The sequence below is a fragment of the Magallana gigas genome, chromosome 7 (genome assembly GCF_963853765.1).
Source record: "Magallana gigas chromosome 7, xbMagGiga1.1, whole genome shotgun sequence".
Lineage (NCBI taxonomy): Eukaryota > Metazoa > Mollusca > Bivalvia > Ostreida > Ostreidae > Magallana > Magallana gigas.
In genome coordinates this window covers 28,487,380-28,513,690 of record NC_088859.1, presented here as the reverse complement: position 1 = coordinate 28,513,690, position 26,311 = coordinate 28,487,380, and the positions used below count along the sequence as shown (strand labels likewise).

Here is a 26,311-nt window from a genome sequence, read left to right as displayed (position 1 = left end):
GGAGAAAAAAAATAAACCAAAACATGAAATGGAGGATGAATCTTTGAAATTTTAATAATCGTTTGACTAGACAATGATATATAGATATTTCAACCTGAATATGGATGCAATATTTGCAAAACAATACTCCAGCCACAGTATCTGGATATTACCTAATATGCATAACCTGACGCCAAGAGAATGAAGTGCATAGGGTAAATTACAGGATTATTATTCCTACTTTTATATGTCTTGAACACAGACAGGTGTCCCCATGGTGATTGACAGGGGGCGGGGCAGAGATCGGATTCTAACTGCTGACAAAGATGTCACATTATTAAATATTGATATCCATTAAATATGAATTATAATAATTATATCTGAGATCAATTTCTGTCATGTTTGGGGACATATTGGTCTTGCATATTGACCAAAAACACATTTATGTGCTGCATCTTGAAACTGCATGCTGTGTGATTATAATTCCATTCTACAGTGCAATTTTTAAAAAGACATTTACAATTCATTGTTTGAAAAAATACATTGTATTGTCCACCAAAAGAAAAATCTGCATAAACAGTGATTCTTATGGTATAGGGTATTATCATTTGTTAAAATAAAAAAAATCAAGAATTATATAAATCAAAATACTGCCTTATTAGTACAAACTAGGATCATTAATTTCTAAAGTGGATTATTATTGTGTACACTATTCGGTAAGAATTAAGGTGGTATGGGACATCTATCAATATTAATGTGGATTAAAGTACATTATAATTAAAATACTTTCACCGGTTTAGAATTTTTAATTTTTACAATATTTAACCAAAAAAATACATTTAAAGATTTTTGGAAAAATACAAATTTTAAAATCCCCAGTGGGATACGAACTCATGACTTCGTAGTGATCCCTTTATTGTTTATTTCGATAAATAATAAGTCACATCATGGAGGTGTCCCATACCACCTTATGGAACATTGACTTGAGTCACAATGATATTCATGATTTTGTAGATTACCCTTACATCTATAAATTTCAGTAAGTTCTTATATCATTTTTTGCACTGCCACAAGTCACAGTTTACCACCAAAATATAGTACTGATTGCCAAGATTCCAAAGATTTGCATAGTGAATGTTTCAGCTTCATAAAGCTATACAATGATTAATTTGAAAATTGCATTCACATCTTTCACTTTCAATCTAAATAATGATCTTTCAGACTTAACATGGTTTCTCCATTACATGATTCAAGTACTGTAGTATTTTAAATGTATTCAATTCTACATTTTCAAAGAATCATGTGCAACAAGAGCAGACTTTTTCCCCAATATGGACTAATAATTAAAAATAAAAACTTTACAAAAAAAATATATAACTGATTAATTTATCAATTAAATGTGTTCATAAATACATAATGTTTCTGTATTTTAACAAAGCTTTTCAGGCTTCTTGCAATTCTATATTCAATGATTTATTTATCTATTTAGGCTACACTAATTTAATTTCCTATTCGTTGAACACCTGATGAAAAAAGTATGAGTGGGAGAACGACAGAATAATAAAAATATTATTTTTCGTTGGCAAAATGCTTAGGTGCTTTATAAATAAATTTGAGCAGAGGATTACATTATTTCTACCTTTTTCTGATTTATATATTAAAACAGTTTAAAATATGAAAAATAGAGTGCAAATAAATAGAACAGGATTTCTTAGATGCAAGAAATTAAAAATATTATTTCTATAGGTCTGACGAGCAAGAAATTAAATTGATGTGGCTTTATTCATATCTGGAAAATAAAATGCATTTGTTGCATATGATTCTTTCAAAATGTTCTTGTTGTGACTGAACTTGGTGATCATGAGTAACAAAACACCCTGGAAGACAAGAATCCGTTAGTACAATACTAGTGATCAAATAAATACTAAGGTTTTCTGTCTTAAATAATACATGTAGACAATGAATACTTATATACATGGTGCAGAGAGGGATAATACATGTAGTATATGTAAGAGGGTGTGAGGTGAAAATAAATATTACATGTGTTTACAACAAACAAGGTTATTTATAGAAATATGGACTGTATGGGGATTTTATAAAAATAGAACAGTTGACAAATGAAGCATTTCAATCTAGTGATATTTTCCAATGATATGAAGAATATAATATGTTTGTTCAGCGACAATAAAATATAGAAGTTTCCGTATTGCATTATCGTTTAGGTATGCTCAGCACACTTTTTTTTTTCTCTTTTCAAGGATCAAAACAACACACAAATAAATTTCTAAATACTAAACAACAAGGAAAATGTTACATAGGAATTTTTTTTTTTTTCTTTTTTTTTCTTGTGTTAAAAAACAATTGATCAGATGTTCCTTACACCATAACACAATGGTTTTCCAAGAATCATTTTAACCATTTCCTTTAAAAATAGTTCCATCATTTCTAATAAATACAATAGATGTATTTTCCAAAAAAAAGTTGTTGTATTTTAACTTCAATATATATACAGAGTATCTTTTCAATGATATTTCTTAAATAATCTCAGTATAAAAAGATGGTAGAAATCAAAGTCATTCTTGGCCTTATGATTTAAACATTCAACTCACACTATCAATATACTTATATATAAGGATCTTTTTGTTTCTTATGAGCACATTACTTTAATCACAAATACAGTTATACACAGTAACTGCGTTATTCAACATGTTCAACATGCATTTGTTATCTTTTGACCTTGGTGTTACACAATACTTTCATTTTGAATGTATAATGACCATTTGTCATATTTTTTCACTCAATATCAGACATTCTTATGCATAAACTTTCAAGTATGTACATATTTCCTGTTAGCTAGCAGTACACTCATTCTGTTAAATTACACTCTCTTCTTGTTTTCATTTCAGACAGTTATTAAAATATCTAGTATTTATTTGGCAACGTGTGTATGTATCTCTCGGACAACTACAGTAAAGGAAGAGAAGATTCAACAAAATACAGGATAAACAAGAGTTTCATTTTAAAAACCAAAAATATATATAAATAGTTTTAACTGGATTTGTAAATGAAACTAAGAATCAACATACAAAAATGCTATTTATTTCCAACCAAAAAAAAAAAAAAATTGAAGTAAACGGAAACTGTAAACATTTAACAAACAAATGTAAAACATAGTCAAGTATAGGGTATGACTTTGAAATGGTAAATAATAAAATTCGTAAAACACAAGTTCACAGTCATAAATATATATATATATTTTTTTCAACATTTTCTAATTGACTTACTTAATCAAAAATAATAAAAATCTATACTAAGTTCCTGATTTTTAATTTATTTTAGTTTAATAGAATTACTAATCCTGTTGGATATCAAACATTTCCCGTCGCTAGTGCGTGTAAGATTCTGGTCCAAAGGTCCTTCCGACAAGATTTGGACCTCCGTAGACTCTGCAGCAGTTCCTGGAACTGAACCAGACCTCCGGGAGTAAGGCAGAAGGCGTTCCTAGCACTGCAGATGGTGCTCACAAAGTCGTCATAATCCGACTGGTTTATGTGATGAATTTTTTGATGGGCACATTGATTAAACCTAAGGGGGAAAAAGCCATTTACTTTATCATTCTGATCAAACGCTTGCATAGGGGTGCAACCAATCGTCAGTTGATAGAATGAAAAGCAAACTGTTTTAATGATAAGGTCTAATACTTTGATAAGGCATATGATTGGTCTTTAATATGTTTACAAATATATCATGATGACTGCAGGATAATGATTATAATAAAAACAAACTACATAAATCTCTAAAAAATTATCAATATGAATTAATGTATAATTCATATTGGATGTTCATTTTTAGTTTACAATGATTATGGTATAAAACTTGTAGCATTATTTGGCTACTCACATGTTCAGGCATTTTTGAATGAGAGGGTTGAGGATGTTTGATCTCATGTGATTCTGGACAACGACAGGATTACTTCTTGCCAGGACATGGGCCGCTTCGATCGCTATGTCATACAGCACAAAGGGACTGACCACCGCATTTACTGCACTCGCACAGAACTGCTGCAGATAATTTATTCCTACAAAACAAAAATTAAGAAAATGAGAGTGTTTCACATGATTCTGTTACATCTACTTTTAACAAAGATGCTTTGAAGGACATACATTTTTTTTCCCTTACCTAATTTCACAGCAATGCCGAGAAGCCATTTAACGTCTTCTCCATAAGGTGGATTGCGAGCATATTTAGTCTGTGGTCTATCATCATGAACTCTTCTTGATAAGGTCTCCAAAGCCAGCATTCCTACTCTGAAGGAAGCCATGAGATAATTCAACTGAGTCTCGTTGTCTAGATGACTGGGTCCATGATGACCCTGTGTTGACCCTTGTTGAGGTGGGCTGGGGGAATTAGAAGATACCTCCACCAAAGCTTCCGCTTGGTGTATTGGCTGTTGGGGAGCCCCTCCAGCTGAGGATGATGGGGGGCACTGAATGGGGGTGATCTGGCAATGTGAATGTTGGGGAAACACCTGAACTGCTGTACCCAGGGGCCGGAACTGTGGAGGATTTGCAGAGTAGACATTGGGAGCTTGTTGTAGCTGAAGATTGTTAAAAGGGGGTTGGGTTTGGTATGGGAAGGTGACATATGGATGATGAACATTGTGGCCATGGATGGGGATATGTTGTTGGGTAAACTGTTGACCAAATGGAGAAAGCTGCTGGACGTAACCTATATGCTGGACCAGTGCTTGATGAGGTAGCTGGTGGTGATTGGCGGGTGGAATTGTGTAGGACAAAACCATGGGTTGGGCTAGGGTGGGATTAGCATGGGACACGACCTGATTAGACACTTGATGATTTGAAGATGATGACATGGGAAGAACTTGGAGTCCCAGGGGACTCTGTCTCTCTGTCGCCAAGGATGAGGAGTTTGAATTGTCACTGTCAAGCTCCGCCTGATGAGAATGGTTTCGAGATACATTAGAAGCTTCGTTCGTTTTGGCAGCCTCTTCAGATAACTCGAACCACTGCCTGGCCACATCAAACAGGACCTCTGGATAGACTCCTCCCCCTTTGGCTGCACTCTCCACAGCCAGGCAGGCCCTCTCCAGCATGTCTCTGCTCTGTTCCTTACACTGGAAGATAGCTCTTTGGACCTCAGAGGGGTTGAGGGCCTGGGCATGCGGGAGGCAGGAGAGAGCTAGGTCAGCTGCAGCCCTCACCATGGCTGGATCCCTGCCTCTTGAAGCCTTATCTGCCAATGAGGCAACTTCTGGGGGTGTCAGGTGGCCTTCCCATGTGTCAATCAAGATATTTATGGCAATGCTTCCAATGTCTATGGCTTGGCCTGAAAAGAGCATTATTATTGCGAGTTATTACAAAACATGTCTTTGCTGTGGCATACACACTGCCCTAGCAAGTATTTTGAATAATAGCATATTGGCCACCAGTTGTATTTAACCACATACCTGTGATCCAAGAAACATGTGAAGAATAGGTCCTGGACAACCAGTTTGGAGAGACACAATTGTTCAGACCCAAGGCATACACACCAATCTGGAATGCACAGATGTGTAGGTTGCGATGGGGTCCAGTAGTTGTGTTTGTGTTGGTGGGCTGTGTAAACAATGAGGTGGAACTATTCCCTCCTGCCTTCCCCAGTACTGTCTTGGACAGCTCAAACATGAAATGTGCGATGGCTTCACTTGGCTGGTTAGGCACTGTTGGCATCATCCTACTTTTACCTTTGAACCTATCACAAATAAAACATTGTGAATTTTAAAGACTTGTCTGATTACCAGTATGTGCTTGAAGCTTGCCAACATTTCTATCTAAAAATACAGAAAAAATAAACAGTCATAGGTAAAGATATGGGAATCACTAACCTAGTATTTTTAACATTAGGTGTACTGCTCCTAGATTCTAAACACAATGGTTGAGACCTGGGACGTGGGGCAGGCATCATATCTGGTGGACTACAGGACAAAATAATCAGATTTTTGAGAATCAAACATCAAGAATGGCATACTCTTAATATCTCCAAAAATTTTTTTGTAAGGATCTGATATTATAGAATACCTATCATTGTCCCTCATTTTAGCCCGTAGGTCCTTCTCCCCCGAGCTGCTGGAACCCAGGGAGTCACTGTCAGCACTACTACCACAGTCACTGCCGGGGCCCTGATGCTTACTCCACGTCCTTCGGATTAGTGTGGGGGAGTTGTCACTGGACGTTGTTTCTGGAGCACTGCTATCAATACTGGCCATACCTGAAAATTTTTAGTTTCTTTACTGAAATTGTCCAATCAATCAAAACTAATCAAATGCCTAATCATATACATGTATTAATCATCTTCTTTCTTTTCAAAAGTAACCAGGTATTCATTCATATATTCTTTTATTGAACCATTTGATTTGAAAAGCACATAAACCATAATCTTTTAAAAGTACTTTTTTCCATAGAAGGTCTTTTCAGTTGAAAAAAAATTTTGCCTCATGATTTGAAAACACAATTGAAGGTAATAATGAATATATGAAAATTTCACTATATTTCCTTACCTTGTGAGGGTTTCTTTTTCTGAGCCATACATCTCAGCTTAGCCTCTAGAGCTCTCACTTCATCTTCTTCTTCTACAGCAGAGCTATCTGTATCTTTTCCACTACAAAAATAAAAGGAAATCATCTTAAAAAATATTTGCACATCAATTCCAATGCGTTGTCGACTACTCACTGGTATTATGAGTTTTAAGAAATATCTACACAATTAATTCAAAATCGAACACAACAAGATAACATTAATAAGAACCACCATTTCACCAACATACATTTAACAAGCACCTTGACATACTTGCGTAACAGAAACAACAAGGATCGACACATACCTGTTATACCTGAGGGGATAAGTGATCTTTGGCCTTGCCCCAACAGCTGTTCGGTTGGGGGCTGGGTTTACGTCACTAGCTGTAAGGACAGCGGGCTGGGCACTTGCACCACCACTGGGGGCGCTACTCCCTGCCCTGGAGGAACCAGGTGGTTCAGCTACCCCACCACAAGCCGGGGGATTAGGGGAGGTACCTGCATTACCACTGGCAGTGCTGCTGGCATGAGATGAAGAGGTTTTCACTCCTAAATAGTTAACTAGACTAGGTGCTTTGTACAATTGATGAACTTCCTTATCCAGCAATCTATCCATGATCTGTAAAAATTTTTAAAATAATTCAATCAATATGATTCCATGAAAACCAACTATTTTAAATACTTTCAATATAGCACTATCATGTAGTACTCCTGCTTTAATATTAATGAGTATCACTGAACAGTTTTATGAGCATTACCTTGCTAAGTTTAATTGGATCATCCTTGTAATGCACTAGCATGGCTATAGCCAGTTCTCCTCTCTGTCGCCTGGTACTCTCACACAACAGGGGATGTTCAGCTTCTGAGACATTGGCCTTTAATCCTAATAACAAAACAATAAAATATGTATAAGTACAAAACAATAGTCTAGTAAGATTTGTTTTGGGAATACTAGCGTAGTTATCTTATAATGCTTAGCTAATAGACTTCTTTTCAGCAACTAAACAAAACTGGCATTTACTTTAAGACTATTCCTGTAAAATTGAACAATTAAAGAACAAAACACAAAATCTTGTTAGTTCTATACCTAATGCTGCTACGGCTCCATCAAATCCTAGCTTCTCATCAATACTGGTTCTAACCGTGATCTGTACTGATCTACTGGGAGGGCGGCTACTGGAACTACCCACAGGGAACACTGCAAACAATTCAACATTTAAACTCTCTCAATTCAGAGGTAAAAAATTGTTCAAGATATCAATTAATCACTTTGAATAACTATGGCATAAATTTTCTTGCAAGAAAGCATTTCATAACTTCAAAAAATGTCAGTTAACCAATAAAAAATTGTCAATGTATGCCAAAAAAGAAAAGATTTGTTATTAAAGATCAACTTGAAGCTTTCCAAACATTATATTTTTCCTATAGATAATCTTTCTAATTTCATATCGTTGAATTCTTGAATTTATTTTAAGCTGCTTGATAAAAAAAATTGCAAAAATAATGATGAAATTCAATCGACAAAACTGATGGGGAAAGCAAATACTTTTAGTCTCTATGTATATTGTATGAGAAAGGCATATAGTCACCTGGTAAACAGAGGGAATCAAAAATAAAGGTGGCTAGCGTGAGAGGGAGAAGTGCATCACCACGGGTCTTAAACGATCCGTCACGGAGCTCCTCTGCCTTCTCACGTAAAACAGCCAGCTCTGCAGGCCCCAGTGGAATCTTTTTCATTAGGTTCAATATCTCCGACTCCTGATAAGCTAGTTTTACCTACATTTATGAATTAAGTTAAATCAGCAATCAATAACCTTTTCATAATTTGAAATTTACATTTTCAATGCATTTCATTATGTAAATGCATCTGCGTAATTAAAAATTTTCCATTCAAAGGAAAATAAACCAACTATAATGATTCTGTGTTTTATTCAAATTGATTTTGCATGAAAGTAGGTTTTTGTGATACAGGAAATTATCAAATTTGCATTAAGACTGTCATGAAATTAAACAATTCATACTGGTTCTAAAGATTATTCTAAATGCATTGCAAGGCTAAGGAAGAAGTAATCACTGACTGCAGTTCAATTTACCTCAAGAGCTTTGCTTGATGCTGGGGGTCTTGGCATTTCTAAACCAAACATTCCAACTTTAAAAGCTAAGTGGTGGCACTCTGTTTCCTCTGCTAAAACACTGCATAGAAAGGCTGCTTTCGACAAAGTGGAACTTGCCAGCAAACTAATACTGGTTAAGACTTTCTTCTTCTTTCCTGAAGCATTTTAAAAAAAAGAATAATTTATTTCAATAGAAATTATTTATGAAAATTGTAAAAATTTTTACGAATAATTATACAAATTTTACCTTTCAATGATGGAAGATTAGCAGTTTCAGCCAACAGGTCTGGTGGGTTACTTAGGAGTTCTTCGGCTAACTTCTGAGCTAGTCGACAAGCATCTCTAGTGTGACCATGTGCATGGAGAGCCTCAGCTCGGGAGAATAAGATCTGCACAAGATTTCAAAATCAATGCTGGTACAGACTTTGTATACAAGGTTTTCAAAACAATTACGATATAAAAAAAAGCCTGGATATGTCTGTTCATCCATGTGCTACTAATTAGTAATTATCAATTAACAATTTCATGCATGTCTTTTTTTAACTTTGATTTTTTAGGATAGTTTAAATTAAGAATAGTTCTATAAGTCAGAATTAATAAAAAAAACTTACATCTTGCATGGAGTTGAGATCTTTAACACCAGCAAACAGATTGGGCTCATCCGACTTTTCAGTTTTACTCTTGGGAGGTTCGGGTATTTTGGGATTGTTGAAGTAATAAATCTGATAATCATCCAGTGGATGGAGAACATCCATGTTTTCGGCCCTGTGGGATTGGGCATTAACCTCCTCTATCATCTGTCTTTCACCATCTTCAAACCCAAACATTCCAATGTTCATTCCATCAGCACCTCCCTCTGCTCCATCAAACACTTCATCCAGATTACTTCCACTGCGAGAAAGAACACCATTATTTGATCGTTCAAGCCCAAAACTGCTGGATATAAGTTCAGGGGCATAGTTTCTCAAGTCATGACCATCTAAAGAATTACTCCTGCTGTTGACCTCTTTCATTTCTGATCCCGAATCCGAATCTCCTCTGAATAAAGAACTACTGCGTTCTGGTTCACAAAACCCTTCTGACCCTGAACTGATTGCACCATCGTTCATGATAGAGTCTCTCTGACTAGCATGGTTATTATTTCTTCTCATGTTTGAATATTCCTGAGCGTCTTGAAGCATACAGTGAGCTTGGGCTAGAGTTGTCTTGTTATCTGTACTGATGATTGTGTCGAAGCAAACAGGCATGGCTTGAATCCGGGAAGGTTTTTTGGTGTCCTTTTCACTGTGTTTGTTAAATATGTACTGAACTATACAGGATCCTTCCTTCTCTGAGTATGTAACTCCAGGAATTGGATAGTCCGTCCACTCTAAATTACAGGCTTCAATGCTTGGCTTGAACCCTACAAAGTTTTCCAAGTCATTCTTCTTCATTCCGGTGTTGGATGCTCCATTTACTGAAGATCTAGCCTTTTTCACTTTTTCAATGGTGGAAATATGCCACTCTCTGAACTTGACCACCAAGTCATCTCTCTGTATTGGTGATAGTTTTGGATTTAAAGCAGACAATCTCCACAGTGTAACGATTTCATCACAGAGACTGGAGGCAGCATGCTGTGTGGCATTAGCTCCTGATCCTCCATTTCCCCTCCCTATATTGTTATTGTTGTTATTTGTGACTTTTGTCGTGAACCACCAAAGTAAAATCTACAAAAATGAAATTAAAACAAACCAAATCAATTTAAAATTTTTAAGTTTTTTCATAAATTACATAAATGACAACCTATATTTAATCCAATATGTCAACATTTTTTTCATTCATTAGCATAAGTATCTTCTTATAAGATTTTTTTAAAAATCTTAAGACTAGGTAATGCACTACAATAACCTTATACTCTTTTTCTTGCAAAGAATTTTACTCATAAATTGATTGTCATTAGACACACTGTAAAAGACTAACCTGTTCACACTGCAGCACTTCGTCAGTGATAATTTCCAGTAAACGGACGGCATTGCTGTCATTACGCCTCAGCATTTCCCTTACGATAGAAAGCAGGTTCCACATTCCTTCTGGTTCCCGGCCACGTAGTGGGCGGAGCAGACTCTGCCACTCAGCAGCTGCAGGTGGAGCCGTTGCAGACAGGTAATTGACATCGCTGTAAATATTTACAGATACTTTTGATTTTGAGCATTTGGTCAACTGTTAATAACTCAGATAGATGGACAAACAGAAAACAATGTTTCTCAGGGTTTCAAGGGGGTTAAATAATTTTATTTACTAAATCACAAAGAAGTACAATGTATATATGTTGTAAACTTTCAAATATTTTCAGCTGCATGTGTAAGCTGATCTTAAATATACATTGTAAAACCTTTTCCCCTGCAGACAAGGTTACTTGAAAATCGACAATTTCCAATAAAATTTACATAAAAAATTAAAGTCAGTGCTAAAGTAAATTGTAACCATCTGAAGCTATGCGTAAATGATACATGATACTATGTTTGCATACTGAAAATCCCAACCTTTAATGCTGTTATTAACAATTTGATGCCACAGTGACCTATTTTTTGGATTATGACACACCTTTCACCAACATACATCAACATATAAGAATTCATAGAGAAAGGTCTTCTATTCAATACTGTGCAATCTGTATCTGCATTAAGTTTTACAGGAAAACCACAGTGCCCTTTCTAGTGATGTGAAACCCCCTCCCCTCCATGATTCATTTGCTGATTAGGTATGATTGTTCTAATTCTCACATTATGAAAGATACCACAATTACATGATAAAAAAGTTGGACTGGAAAGGCCAAAATCATAGTACGGCACGTCAAAAGATATGCAATTACTGTAGATTCCTTATTTTACGCTAGTACTTAATTCCGCGATTCAACCGTTTTCCATCAAATCGCGAGAACAAAAAATCGTGAAAGCCGAATTTTATCATATAGCTTCATGTAGTTTACATATGTTCGAAAAATAAAAGCTAGATTTTAAATTTCGCGAGATGTGCGTCTTGCGATTTTATGCAGATATTTATTCCTCATGTTTAAATAGCAATCTACAGTAATCATTGATTTTACATGTAATTGAAAGACTATTCAGTCCCAATACCTCCTGGCTTTATGGTTCAAAATATATGTGTATACGATCATGTAAATATTTCACCTGAAAACAATTGGAGATGGGACACAGAATTTGACCAGGGTCTTTTTCACATTTTCATGCAGAGCTGACTCATCCAGACACCAGGATGTTTGTTCATTGGCAGATGGCCCCGCTGTTGGGTCTGTGGAAATACATGTAATGGTGTCAGTTAGGAAAAATACAGGTCAAGCAGTCACATGATGATGTAATTCAAGAGCTTCCTACCAATTTCCTTTGGATATTAAACACTTAATAAAATTCTACATATTTGCTCTTATAAATACAAACTTTAGTATCCTTACAACGTTAGTCATAACATGTACTTCAGAAACACTTATCATTCTATCTGCACAAGCAAAAACACTTCACAAGTCAACACCATTTCTTTTACTAAAATATGATAGATTTGCAGATTTTGCAGTAAAATTCATGAAATGTTTTGAAGTTGTATGAACATTCTCAAGTTATGGGATTAAGAATACAAGGCATAATAAATATGCAATACATATAAAAAAAAAAAAAGTACATTCAGAGGCTGAATTCCAGGATACTAAAATAAATTGAACATACAAAATGTTTGGTAATTTATTCAGAGTCAACATACCTGGTGCTCCACAAACTGTGTTCATAGCATTTTCCTGGGAAGACAAGAGCTCATCAAGCAGTCTCTGGGCTGTTGGCAAAATCTGTAGGACAGAGAAATGATTACCTGTACAGAAATCACATCTCAAAACTGATTTTATCATTGATTGAGAATTTTGTTTCATATTGATTCCATATGAAAATAATACATGTAAGTCACCCTTAAAGACAGTTAGACTTGATAATATATACATAAACAACTTGTCACTAAGTTTTTATTGTATGTATACAATACATTGTATTTGTTACATTAATGGTCTTGGCATGGTCTTATGTGTTTTGAGATCTAACCTGCTGTGGTAATTCACTAATCAGGTACTGGGCGAATTTCTGTAGCTGGTCCCTGTGAAGTCTGGAGAGGGACTCTGATACAGGTGCTCTTAGTTTCACTGAGGTTGCCTTTAATTTAAGTTAAACACATATCAAAATTTGTTAAAAATATAAAGCTCAAATCTCTAGAATTTTTCTTTCACTATGTTACTTAATATTCATGAAAAAACGGAGAGGATGACTTAGTAGTACATGTACTAGTAAACAATTCTTTTGGTTTGTTAAAGAATGCATAATGAATGTTGTTGATTTGGGACATAATGATTCTCATCCTCTTTTTTTTTTTAACTATGCATTAAATAGCCATTTCAAATGCACAGCATGCAGCAATTACCAATGGATGACATAATATATGTCCACCTGTTGACAATAGCTGTCCTTACCTGGTGAATTCTGTAAAGACAGAGTGCCACAACGTGTGAACACCATGAAGGCTGACTGTTACAGGTACATGTACAAGAAGAAATTCTCCTGCGATCAAACACGACGGCCACATTGAAGTTCCCCTTTGCTTGCTGTAAGCCTTGGGGAGGGATCACGGAGGCACTCAGGTGGAATCCTGCCATTTGAGGAATAATTAATATTTTACAAAGCATTCTAATACATTACATCAAATATTTCTCCAAACTCTGCATGGTTCAACTTTAACAATAAACAAGCAAATATATCATATGACAAAAACATTATGCATACCAATTTGTAAAACTTCTTTGACTGATTTTGTTTTGTACAGGTGCTCTCCTTTCTGAAATTCATCAGCACTGCCATTGGCCAAACAGGAATACAGCCTTAGAGAGAAGACCACAATAAGTATCTCACAATAGAAAAAAAGCATATATTTTTCTCTAGATATTCAATCATTCAACAACAGTTTTGTTAGTTCAAATGTGTTAAGTACTGTAAATCATCAGTTGGTTAGGAAAAAATTCCTATTATAATCAATACCAATCAATAGAAAATAACTAGAAATTCTCTTTTCATGATCTAAACTATTGATTTTACCTAATGTCCTCTTCATTTTCAGGAAAGCTCCAAAATGCAATCCTGAGCTGTAGCTGTTCAGGAATGGGCTGTGGGAAGTGTTCCACTACTTCAAAAGGTATATGACAAGCTACAGCCTTGGAGGCTAGCTCTACCAGAGAAGACACAGCCCCAGCTGAAAAACAAATCAATTTTAATGAGAGCAACACCTGTATACTAAGGAATATACCTTAAATTCTTTCTAATCAGTAATCTCACAGATCACTCACTCTCTCTCTCTCTCTCTCTCTCTCTCTCTCTCTCTCTCTCTCTGTAATTTACTGATAGTGTGGGGTATATAAAATCATTAGTTTTTTTCTGTTGAAAATCACCTTAGTTATGCTATGCCAACCTTGTGCAACATGAAGTTTTTGTTTATACTTTACAGCTTGAAACAACATCTTTTTTTCTTACGAATGATAAATGTGTGAATGTTTTAACTCAAAACAAATTACTTCAAAACAAAAATCACAGTACACATGTCACATGATAAAAAAAAATATCTCCTTAATTTCTGACATCTTAAACAAACCACAGGCCACTGAAGAATCTGTTAAAATACAGAGACATTTCTGTTGCTTGAAGGACACATAGAATGATACAGAAAATAATAAAAAGTTCTAACAAACAACACAAAAAAAGCCAACATTGACCTGTAAAATGTTTACCAACTGAGCTTGCACGTTCAACTTTTTCAAGGAACGGTCTTTAACTTAGTGGCCTGGTGGTCATAATAAAGATTTTTTGTTTTTTAGAAATTAATCTATCTTCAATTTAAATGGCTTTGACCAAGTGGGAGCAGTAACACTATGAAATATTTTTTCTTATTTCTTAATTACATTACTTACTTTCTAAAATTGAATTTTACTATTTTTTAGTGTGACTAGATTTTTTTTCAAAAATTATATATACATATTCCACTGATGCTTAAATGATTAATCTAATATTTTTTACCGTAATAGTACGTAATACAGAGTAAAGGTTGGATATAGAAGTATTTTTAAGCCTGCATCAGATTGTTCTGTTTCGCAACTAACTTCTGTAGCCTAAAGGGCATAAATAACCTATAAAAACTTGCTGTCTAATCTCTTTCATCAGGAACAGCTTTGTACATTTGTCTGTTGAATAATTTTAAAGTACATTTAAATATCTAAAAAAAGAAAAGGATTAAAAAAAAACATTCAGGGTGGTGAAGGTGTCACTATATGTATGAAAAAAAAATTAAAATTTTAATTACAAGTTACAACTATTTTTTGATACATTAATATGAAGATATCTTACATTAATCTTATGTAGATTTGAAGCACTTTGTAGATCTAGAGAGAGGCCCTTAAACTGTTTGCAAACTTTTGGAAAACAAATGCTGTTAATTTGTTAAAAGTCCAGTTATCTTTTTTTTTCTTCAAAATCACAACTTGACACTTGTAAAACCGTTTAAAATTCTTTTGTTTCAATTCACCAATCAGTTGTGAATATTCAATCATTGATGGGAGGCAGCAAGGGAGGGATATCTTTTGTTTTTTAATAATTAAAATAAATGGTTTTTGTAATATAAGACACTCCACTATCTTCTTCTCATTACAAAGTATTAAAGAATTGCTTAAAGGGGGGCTTATATTCCACTCATCCATTTTTCTTTTTATCATTTGATAACTCTCAATATGTGCTAGGCATTGCTGGTCACAAATCTTGGGTTTTGCTTTTAAGCCTTTTATAGACAAGAAGTCTCCTGTATATGACACAAGATGATTTCATATGATGAAAATTTTTTTCTGAATTCTAGAAAAGTTATAACAAAATCACTGATATACTCTAACTGTCCAAAGTTCCTGCTTTCACCCCTTTTTGCTTCATATTTTGATAATCTTATATACCAATGTGATCAAACTACGTTCATCCACTAGAATGAAAAAAGTCTTGATTTTCTGTTTTGAAATGCCCCCTCTACCGCTTCAGGTTTCAATACACAATCAAAAATAGAAAGTATACGGGAATTTTACATTACAGTAGACATGAAAATTACCTGAATGAAAATATTGAAAAATTGTGCAAGGTGTCCCAAGTGCTTCCGAATGGAGAAAAGATAAAAACATTCCCCATTTTAAATCTCCATCAGAAATTTGATTTCGATCATATTAATTTCTCCTGGTAAAAATATATGAAGTTTTAATGAGGAAATCTTTGAATTTTTCCTATGAATCGATTTCAATTGTACTTTTTTGAGAGGTATTCTCATTAAAATTTGTGACTGAATCAGTATACTGGAACAGACTTTAGTATTTTACTGATATCAATAGTTTGTCAGCTTAAATCACTGCAGGAAAAAAACTCTTTCGCCAGTTTTCTTTTTGTTCAAATTAGTTTCAATTCAATCATGGTTCTCATTGCTAAATTCTGTTTCAGAAATTTTAATCAAGACATATTGATTTTGAATTCACTGGAAGAAAAATTTCACATCAAATGTTAAACATAAGAGCTATCCTTGGCTAACAGCTCTGCTAAAACAGGAAATGCAGTTTGAAACAGTCTGAAGATGGGTTTCAACTTTCATGCAATGTTATCGTAGAGAGGCTGCACATAGCCTACATTACCTCCATGTACGCATGTTTCTTGTGTATTAATTCATTAGCTTTGTCGAAACTGTACAAGTCATTTGTCATATTGATTATATACTTTTGAGAAAATTAATAATAGTTAATGTGATAAAAAATAAAAAGGTCGGCTACAAAAACACAGCTTACACCACACTGAGGTGAATCACCTCACTCCAAGATTGTTGACCTTTTGAGAGTCCCTTCACTCATTTACAAGTCAACAAAGGCGCCTACTTTGTTGATTGGAAAAATAATTCATTTTTCACTTGAAACAGAAGAAATCGGTATCCATAATCCGGTGTTTCCGGCAAACTTACCCTGTTGTTTATTATTGGTCGCTTGCCCACCATTTTGTCTTTTCCAACCCCTCCAATTGTTACAAAGACTTTCAGGCTCGCTTATCCAGGAACAGAGTGAATCCTCCTCAAATCGCTCACTATCTTCAAAAGAAAACCTATCGTTCTCATTTTCCCAATCAAACATAAAGTCCATTATCTCGGCTCGCCTGCGATCTTCAAGTCTGAACGACTCCGAGCTTTTTGTTCCGTCAGCTGCTTTACGACAAAGGTTTTAAACCTTTTTTTATCGATTTGCAACAAGCATTTTCATGGAAAATGATCTAAGTTCACGTTTAGTATATCTCTGCATTGTAAATCTTTACATAGCAGAAGACAAAACGACTAATTTTTGGTCAAATTTAGCCTAATTAGTCGTCTGACTCCTTCGACTGCCTGCACAACAATAACAATTTTGTCGGGAGTACTCGGTAGTATTCGTGAATCATCGTTTTCCTCCGGTCAGAGGAAGCGGAAGTCCTTTTCTAAAATCTAGCGATCAAGGTAAACATCAGTGCATGATAGTAAGGTGGCAATCCATTCTGAATCGGTTCAATCTTTGAATAAATGAAGATGTTTGATATATTATTTTCATGAGTAAACTTTATTCTACGTTACTATTTTTATATTTCGGCTTTTTATATGGCCAATAAGCTACGATGCAGGTTATTTGATGCAGCCGGAATTGTAAACTCCATATATATTCAACTGAAACGTCTGTTTTGGCATAAAACATAAACACATTTAGTTATACAAAGACTAAAGAGTTCTGTAAAGGGTATTGTAACAATTTCAAGTGCAGTCAATGAACTTAGTGTTCTTGTTACTACCACATCTGCCCATTGCTTTAGTACAACTTATACATAAACGTTTGGACCAATAGAGTCCCTTTGTAAAATTTTCACAATGCTAAAATATGTACATATATAAAATATATATCATATTTTCTTGTATTTTGTAGATGGCCCCTCGTAAAGGGAAGAAGGAACAGGCAGAACAAATTGTTCTTGGCCCCCAAGTAAAAGAGGGTGAAAATGTTTTTGGAGTGGCTCACATTTTTGCCAGCTTCAATGATACATTTGTACATGTCACCGATTTGTCTGGAAAGTAAGTAATCTAAGATTGTTGTTCAGCCACGATAAAAGAAATGTTTCTTCATATATTATGTTTAATGTGAACAGCTACATAAAATGTTTAAGAATTCTTTTTCCATCATGTATTTGATTTGATTTAGATACATAGCTTGATTTACCTACATAGCTTTATTTACCTACCTAAAGTAGGTTTATTTAGCTATATTTACATTCCACATATTTTTTGCTTGTGAAGTGTGTTGAAAGCGGCTAAGCTACGGCAGATATAACACTAATGCACACAGGGTACTCAAAGGTTAAAATGATGAGTTTTATTATGACGTCACAAACGCTGTTAACTGCAACGTCACAATTGAAAATCAAAGTTCACGCTTGCTGCTGTTACTGTGGCTCTCCCATTAATATGAACTTAACCTTAGGATAAGATAGGAATTTTAAGGTATAAATCACATTTGCAGACAAGGCATGAAGTTAGAAAAATGTGAATATAAGCATTAAATCATGATTTTTTGAAGTATACAGTCTCATAACTGCAGCGATGTTTGCATGCAAATTTTCATAAGGCCTAACAAAAAAATACGTTTGTTTCCGCTTTCCAGACCGACCATAACTTAAACCCACCGACCCAAAAAAAGTTTTTTTTGTAAATTTCCGTTTTTATCCGTTTTTTATTAAAATTTCTTTTTTATCTGATTTAAAAATTTATTGTGTCCTCTAAATTTAAGTCATAAAAACGCTTATAAAACTTATTTAGATGTCATCAGTGTTGTGTAGATGTGTGTTATTTACAAATGGCAGCACATATCGTGCCAGCTGAGCTCGAGAAATGTTCCCACCAGCCTGTGAAAAAGTTCATCAGATCATTTTCCTCTGGGCTTTCATTAAGTCAAATATATGATGACAACCACGGAAATCATTCCTGTAGTAATGACAACAAATACTTGGGGTTTTTTTTATGTTACCCAGTTTAATAGATAAATGGTTTAATATGCACAATTGAACAGATGGAGAGGGGGAAAAAAAAAAAAAAAAGCCTACCTACCAACCCTAATTTTTTTCAGTCTGAAAGCGAAAACAAACCTATTTTTTTTGTTAGGCCTAATGTGCCATTAAACAAAAAAGTATAATTGAGTATCTAAATAAACCTACTTCAGGTAGGTAAATAAAGCTATGTAGGTAAATGAAGTTACGGGTCTAAATTAAGTGAGTAAACTGAACCTGATACTGTAGATTCCTTATTTTACGCGAGTACTTAACTCCGCGATTCAACGGTTTTCCATCAAATCGCGATTGCCAAAATTTTATCATAGTTTCATGTAGTTTACATATGTCTGAAAATAAAAAGCGAGATTTTAAAATTCATGACAGGCTTCTCGCGATTTTACATGGATATTAATTCCTCGCGTTTAATTAGGAATTTTTAGTACAGTAATTAATAAATGACAATTTCATTGAAATTTCATACTTTCCAGAGAAACCATTGCACGTATCACTGGTGGTATGAAGGTCAAGGCAGACAGAGATGAAGCTTCTCCATACGCTGCTATGTTGGCTGCTCAGGATGTCGCAGAGAAGTGCAAGACCTTGGGAATCACTGCTCTCCACATCAAACTGAGGGCTACTGGAGGAAACAGGTAAATTATTGGAAGAATTTCAAGTTGAGGGTAGATGAGCTTTTAAAATAACTTTCAATCAAACTTTGATATAAATGCCTTCAGGATTATTTAAAACACAAAGCATTAGTTTCATTTTGATTGGGATACTTTTTGTAACTGCTAATGGTTAAGGTGGTAAATATTCATGAAATCAAACAAAATTGTTTAAATTATGAGCAGTGAGAACAATATGTACTTAACGTGAAAAACAAAATTTTAAATTTCTAAAACATAAGAGAAATATGAACTTGGTTGATCACACCAGATTTCATCACAAACCAACTAAGTTCATTTTCTTGTAAAAGTTGAAATGCAATATTGTTGTTTATCTCTTATATTTTATGTTTAATCAAGATGGATCATTAGCAGCTAATAAACTTCTGTGATACACATGGCTTAAAAGCATCTAACGAACCATAAGTCTTGCAATGATTACATCAGTGACGTCTGTCATTAAAAGTTCTGTAGACCACATGTAGTTGTTAATATCACAAGTTATCATTTGTTTATACATGTTATTGTGTGAGGTATAACCATATCAATAAATTTGAAGACGCTTTGAAAAATTCTATCTACCATTCTACATTACCTAAATATTACCGACAAATAATATGTTTCACAACTGTCTTTATTTTTTTTCCATTTGCATAAACAGGATTTATGTTCTCAAAGTTATCTCTACAAAATGCAATATAAAAGCCTCGTTACACAAATGAAATGCCTTCTCATTAAATTGAGGACTCACTCATGTTGTTTTTCAAGCTGTTGATTTGTTTGCATACACAATGTATTGTTGATAAATTAATTGTTCATGTAGAAGTATAAATTCCTTTAATAAGATTTTAACATGATTGTGAAACATTTGTTGAATTGCCAGTAAGGTAATATTGTGAGGTGTTGAATTATTGGAATGTGTAATTTACTTACAGGACCAAGACCCCAGGACCTGGAGCACAGTCTGCTCTGAGAGCCTTGGCCCGTTCAGGAATGAAGATTGGAAGAATTGGTATGTAACACTGATATATATTTTCAAAGGTACACTATTAGTTATGCAGGTCCAATCAAGGGTATATACAGGGATTTACCCTGGGTTGTATTCCATATACACGTATGGAATACAACCTGGGGTAAATCCCCGTACACCCTCGATTGGATAACAAATTTATTTTCTATGTTATACAAATTTTGAAATCATATCGTTTTGCCAGTGCTTTGCAACTTTAATTGAAATGGTGCTGAAAATCATTCATTCGTACCAATAGAATGTTAAGATATAGGGATTTTGACAAATTACATGTATTTATTCATTTACTTTATTGAACGTTACATTATTTTGCGCAAAGATCTATAGGTGCACTTGTTTAAAACAAATTGCATTCTGACGTCACATTTTATTTACACCCGAATTCAGCAGGTGGTACGTAAAATTTACACTTGGCTTATTAACCAATCAGATCTCACGTTAAAAGCGACATAGGAAATTAATGTTTTAATACTGTGGAAGACGATATTTGTAATAAATTAAATCTGTGAAAGCAGTCATGTCATTTAAATTTACCTGAAACTTGATGTGGAATTTATTTTTTCATAAGTGATTTTTCAACATTTATTGGGCTAATATAGAATATAAAATTTTTACTCATTCTTGATCTGCTGATCTCAATACAAATGTGACAAGGTGGTTCAAATGTTTTCTACAGTGTAATATATCATAAAAATGGTTATTTTTATTAAATGAAAAAGTATATTATTTCAAAGGGATACCTCATATTATAACATTGTTGTGTAAACTTTTAGTTCTAATTTAAACATTATATTACCAAACAGTAGATACAAAATAAGGAAAGATCTTAATTAATGAGTTTTAATGTGCAGTTTTGTTAAATCTGTTAAAATAAAAGATATTGAAGGCTGTCTGCAAGTCAAAAATGATTGCAAAATGATTTTATACTTTGTACCTTGAGTAAAAAGTATGCGTTAAAGCTGAACAAAACTTGTAAAGACATTGGCTGCCATGTTTGCCTTTCTTTGCTCCTAACGGAACTACCAAGACCTCTGATTTCATCACTGTTGGAAGTTAGTTGTTTATCTTTCTTTGGCATTGTTACTCAGTCATAACAAAGTTATGATCATCTTTCCAAGTCAAGGGTTTCTGATCCGCTCTGCTCTACATAAACCCTCGACTGAAAAGGCAGAGTTTGACGGGTTTAGAAACCTCGCACGCTGGTTGTTGTCATACAAGTTTGCATGATTCAATAAGAAAGGTTGTTTTAATAATGATGTTAATTGTGAATTGATCAATGTTGAACCGTTGTCAAATAAATTTGAGACGGAATAGTAAGTATTTGACTAGGGTTGGATACCGGTACACGGTACCAATACCGTACCGAATAGTTGCTTTAAAAATACCGGTAAAATACCGTTTCATTTAATACCGGTACTAATAACGGTATTTCTGTACCTTGAAACTTTTTTATACATTTAAAATGATTTTAAAAAACAATTTAAGACTCGCTAAAATCGAATTCTCCGCGTATTAAAAGGATAGGCTAATTAACGAAATATGTGCTTTATCATTCTTAGTACAATACTTGATTCGACTGCCAATACTTTAATAAATCAATAAATGATTTAAAAAGAAAAGTTAAATACATTTACAATAATAGTGTTTAAATTTTATTCTGACAGTAAATGTAAATTAAAGACAATATAGCGCAAAGGTTTTTTTTAATTTATTTCCATTCTATTTTCTGATGTTTCGTCAATTAGTGCAACCAAACAATGGCTGGCAACCGGGTAAAGCGCTCGGCTGTCTAGTCTCATTTCAGTAGGAAATCAGATGGTGGTGTTTGCAACCATTGTCAGTTATTTTGCCTGGGAAAAGGGGGAAACACCAGTAACTTTACTAAACATTTAAGAATCAGATTCAGTTTATTTGTTTGTAAATCTTTTATTAAAAGATTGAAGCATAAACATAGTTTGTAAACTCGTATGTTATTGTAAATATGATACTATCTTTATAAATTATAACACTGAAAGATCAAAAACACATTTATTGAAGAAGAAAAAAAATCATCATTCTCATTTTTTAAGGTCTAGTACCGTATCGTTAAAAATACCGTATCGTTTCAAAAATACCGGTATGGTATCGTACCGTTTCATCCTTAACGGTATCCAACCCTATATTTGACTTACTGATATGGTTTTTAGTCCGAGTGAATCCATATTTTCTACGAATTTGATTTTGTTCATGGGAGCAGCCATATTGCTATACTGTTTCTGTTTATAAAGCATTCTCTGATTGGTCAGAACAAGAGGTCACAAAGGTTTAAAAATGAGTACTCTCACTAGATGGCCTAATGTGTTGTCATCATAGTGGACAGTGCATATCCATATAGCTATCAAACAAATAATGCATGTGTGGCAAAAATTTTTTTAGAGTTTATAACAACACAAGGAAAACTATATGTCAATCATATGAAGGAAAAAAGTAAAATGGCATATGCCTATTATTAATTGTAATTTGCTTTTAGCTGAAGAAATTGTGCTTAAAGAAAATTGTTTAAAAATGTAATATAACATGTTAAATTACCACAAGGTCATCCACTATATGCAACCGATTTAGAATATTGATGGTACATGTATTAAGCAGGAAGCTTGTGCATCACCAGTCACAAGCAATTTTTTCAATGAAGTGAAGTGATGGTGATGACATATCTAGAATTGACTGATCATAGCCCCAACTCATTTGCACTGTACAATTGTATTCGAAAATTCAGAAGTTGTTTTGTGGCTAATGGCCTTAATCAATGTAATCAAAGTTAACAGAATTGTACATGAAAATATTTTGATTTTTCAGAGGATGTGACCCCAATTCCATCAGACAGTACTCGCAGAAAGGGAGGTCGTCGTGGTCGTCGTTTGTAAACTTACAAAATAAAACATGTACAAGTGGTAAATCTACCTTGTTGTGATTAGAAATCTCAAGATATCAGATTGGAAGGGGACTAACACATGTTAGAATGGCAATGAAATGGTCTTTTGGTTAGTTACATATGTTTTTGGGAAGAAAAAAAAGTAACAGATGACCAGGAGGTGCCAACATACATGCAGCGCATAAGTCGCACAGTGCTATGAGGGTGTGCGAGATCATGAAAATGAGGTTGCAAGTGTGCTTTGCGTTACGAGAATTATGTATTTAGATTCATTTGAATCGCTAAAAAATTGCACATAGAAGACAATAGCGAAAACCCGATTTAAATAGGTGCACAGATTAATATTTGACGTTGAATTAATGTCTGTTACAAAGTTGTGTAAAAATTGAAGAATCACTTGAACGTCATAGTAGCCTTCCTTGGATACATTGAGGAACAATGATTACTATGATGGGTTTACTAGAGCTGCAGAAATTGCTCGTATTTCGCTTATTTCTGGACGAATTTCGCAGTCCAAACACATTTTAGAATGGCAATTGAATGCTCTTTCGGTTGGTCACATTTATTTTTAGTTAGGAAGAAAGAAACACATGATCAGGCGTTGCCGACGTACACGAAGCGCCTTAGTCACGCAGCGCTAGGAGGCTGTGCGGGATCGTTTCTGTGCATGCACAGAACAAGGCGCATCCACTAAAACGAGTCAGTAACATGGGCAGCACATAAGCGGGTAGGGGTGGGAGTCAAAATATATAACTCAGTATGTAGATAAAGCTGAGAAAAATGAGATACACGGACACTACTCATTTCCGAGGCTGAAAATAGGGTTGGGAGTATGCTTTTCTTACTGCGTTGATTGCGTTAGGATAATTGTGCATTTAGATTCATTGGACTTGCTAGAAAATTGCGCACAGAACACATCAGCGAGAACCAGGCTCAAATCGGTGCACAAATAAATATTTGGCGTTGAATTTAAGTCCATTACTAAGAGGTATAAAAATAGAAGAATCACTTGAACGTTATAGTAGCCTCCCTTGGATACATGGAGGAACAGTGGTTACTATGATGTGTTTATTAGCGATACAGAAATTGCTCGTATTTCACTTATTTCTGGACGAATTTCGCAGTTCGAACATATTTTAGAATTGCAACTGAATGCTGTTTTGGTTGGTCACAAAATATACAACTCAATATCAAAATAAAGCTGGGATAAATGAGATACGCGGACAATCTTCACCTTTCCGGGGCCGAAAATAGGGTTGGGATTGTGCGTATTTTACAGCGTTAATTGCGTAAGGATCATAAGTATTTAGAGTCGAAATATACAATTAATTTTTGGGTAGCAAGACATATATTGAGCACTGTAATCATGCAGCGCTAGGAGGCTGTAAAGGATCATAGTGCTGCATGCAGAGTACAAGATGCATGGTCTCGAATTTGGCCAAATTTTATTCTTCAAATTTTAATTTAATGGTTTACATTGCTTTAGCAATGCATTTCTAATGATCAACCAAAATTTGAGTGTTGTTCGTAAAAGTAAAAGCAAGATACAAATATCAGTTCTTTTCTGTGTAAACAAGGCTCATGCCTTGTTTTTGTTAATATTGGTACAAATACCCGTTAAAGTTCTTTTTCAAGCTGATATTTCTATCTAATATGTTTTGATACATAAATAGACAATTCCTAGTTTTTGTCACATTCATTTTAGGTCTTGACATGTAATATTCAAAATATAAACAAAAACATTACCCGAGCTTTGTTTACTTAAAAGAAAATTGTGAGCTCTGTATCTCGCTTACAATTTGACGACTGACCCTCAAAATTTGATTGATTATTAAAAATGTTTTACTGGAGCATTGTAAACATTAAATGCATAAAATTAATTTATGACCAAAATCGTAACAATGTCCCTTTAAACAAGAATAGAATTCCAGGGTCCCCCGCCGGTCAAGCAGTATACTAGTATCGAGTCTATCGACCAAGGCTGATTTAGGAACTTGACCAAGGTATTAGTGGTATAAACATTTGGTATAAATTTAATGAAAATCCGTCAAAATTTGTAGGCATGAGAGCGCTTACAAGGTCAATTTTTCGATAAAACGGAGTCATTATTGTGGTCAAAGTCCCATAACTCCAACAAAAAGTATCGACTAACGCTGATTTTCGAACTTGACAAAGGTATTAGTGGTATAAACATTTGGTATAAATTTAAAGAAAATCCGTCAAAATTTGTAGGCATAAGAGCGCTTACAAGGTCAATTTTTCGATAAAACGGAGTCATGATTGTGGTCAAAGTCCCATAACGCCAACAAAAAGTATCGACTAATGCTGATTTTCGAACTTGACCAAGGTAATAGTGGTATAAACATTTGGTATAAATTTAAAGAAAATCCGTCAAAATTTGTAGGCATGAGAGCGCTTACAAGGTCAATTTTTCGATAAAACGGAGTCATGATTGTGGTCAAAGTCTTATAACGCCAACAAAAAGTATCGACTAATGCTGATTTTCGAACTTGACCAAGGTAATAGTGGTATAAACATTTGGTATAAATTTAATGAAAATCCGTCAAAATTTGTAGGCATGAGAGCGCTTACAAGGTCAATTTTTCGATAAAACGGAGTCATTACTGCGGTCAAAGTCACATAACTCCAACAAAAAGGATCGACCAATGCTGATTTTCGAACTTGACCAAGGTTATAGTGATATAAGCATTTGGTATAAATATAATGAAAATCCGTCAAAATTTGTAGGCATGAGAGCGCTTACAAAAAAGTGTGACGGATGGACCCACAGACACACGGACCCACAGACCCACGGACACACGGACGGACGGACGCCCGGCATTTCTATGTCCCCGCTCCGCGTTGCGGCGGGGGACAACAAACTTTACAA

The 26,311-nt window shown here is 34.5% G+C and overlaps 2 protein-coding genes across 3 annotated transcripts; one reads left to right on the top strand and one right to left on the bottom strand.

The window, feature by feature from the left end:
• Positions 1-15: 15 nt before the first annotated feature.
• LOC105339836 (zinc finger SWIM domain-containing protein 8) lies at positions 16-16,952 on the bottom strand. The gene is made up of 22 exons (XM_011445600.4): positions 16,720-16,952; positions 13,791-13,944; positions 13,482-13,576; positions 13,172-13,347; positions 12,750-12,857; positions 12,421-12,502; positions 11,838-11,958; positions 10,627-10,822; positions 9,279-10,373; positions 8,915-9,056; positions 8,647-8,822; positions 8,143-8,329; positions 7,641-7,751; positions 7,312-7,436; positions 6,859-7,172; positions 6,536-6,636; positions 6,057-6,246; positions 5,864-5,953; positions 5,447-5,730; positions 4,159-5,325; positions 3,880-4,057; positions 16-3,564 (listed from the first exon to the last, which is right to left on the bottom strand). The coding sequence occupies exons 1-22, from the start codon at positions 16,892-16,894 to the stop codon at positions 3,348-3,350; spliced, it is 5,484 nt and encodes a 1,827-aa protein (XP_011443902.3). The 5' UTR covers positions 16,895-16,952; the 3' UTR covers positions 16-3,347.
• Positions 16,953-17,101: 149 nt separating this feature from the next.
• On the top strand, positions 17,102-23,445 carry LOC105323905 (small ribosomal subunit protein uS11). Of its 2 annotated transcripts, none has more exons than XM_034456593.2 (5): positions 17,102-17,241; positions 17,699-17,844; positions 19,304-19,465; positions 20,416-20,492; positions 23,346-23,445. In XM_034456593.2, exons 2-5 carry the CDS (start codon positions 17,699-17,701, stop codon positions 23,411-23,413), a joined length of 453 nt encoding a protein of 150 aa, XP_034312484.1. In that variant the 5' UTR covers positions 17,102-17,241; the 3' UTR covers positions 23,414-23,445. The 2 variants fall into 2 exon arrangements, with proteins under 2 accessions (XP_034312484.1, XP_034312483.1); XM_034456592.2 differs by having other exon boundaries at positions 17,240-17,261.
• Positions 23,446-26,311: the final 2,866 nt, after the last annotated feature.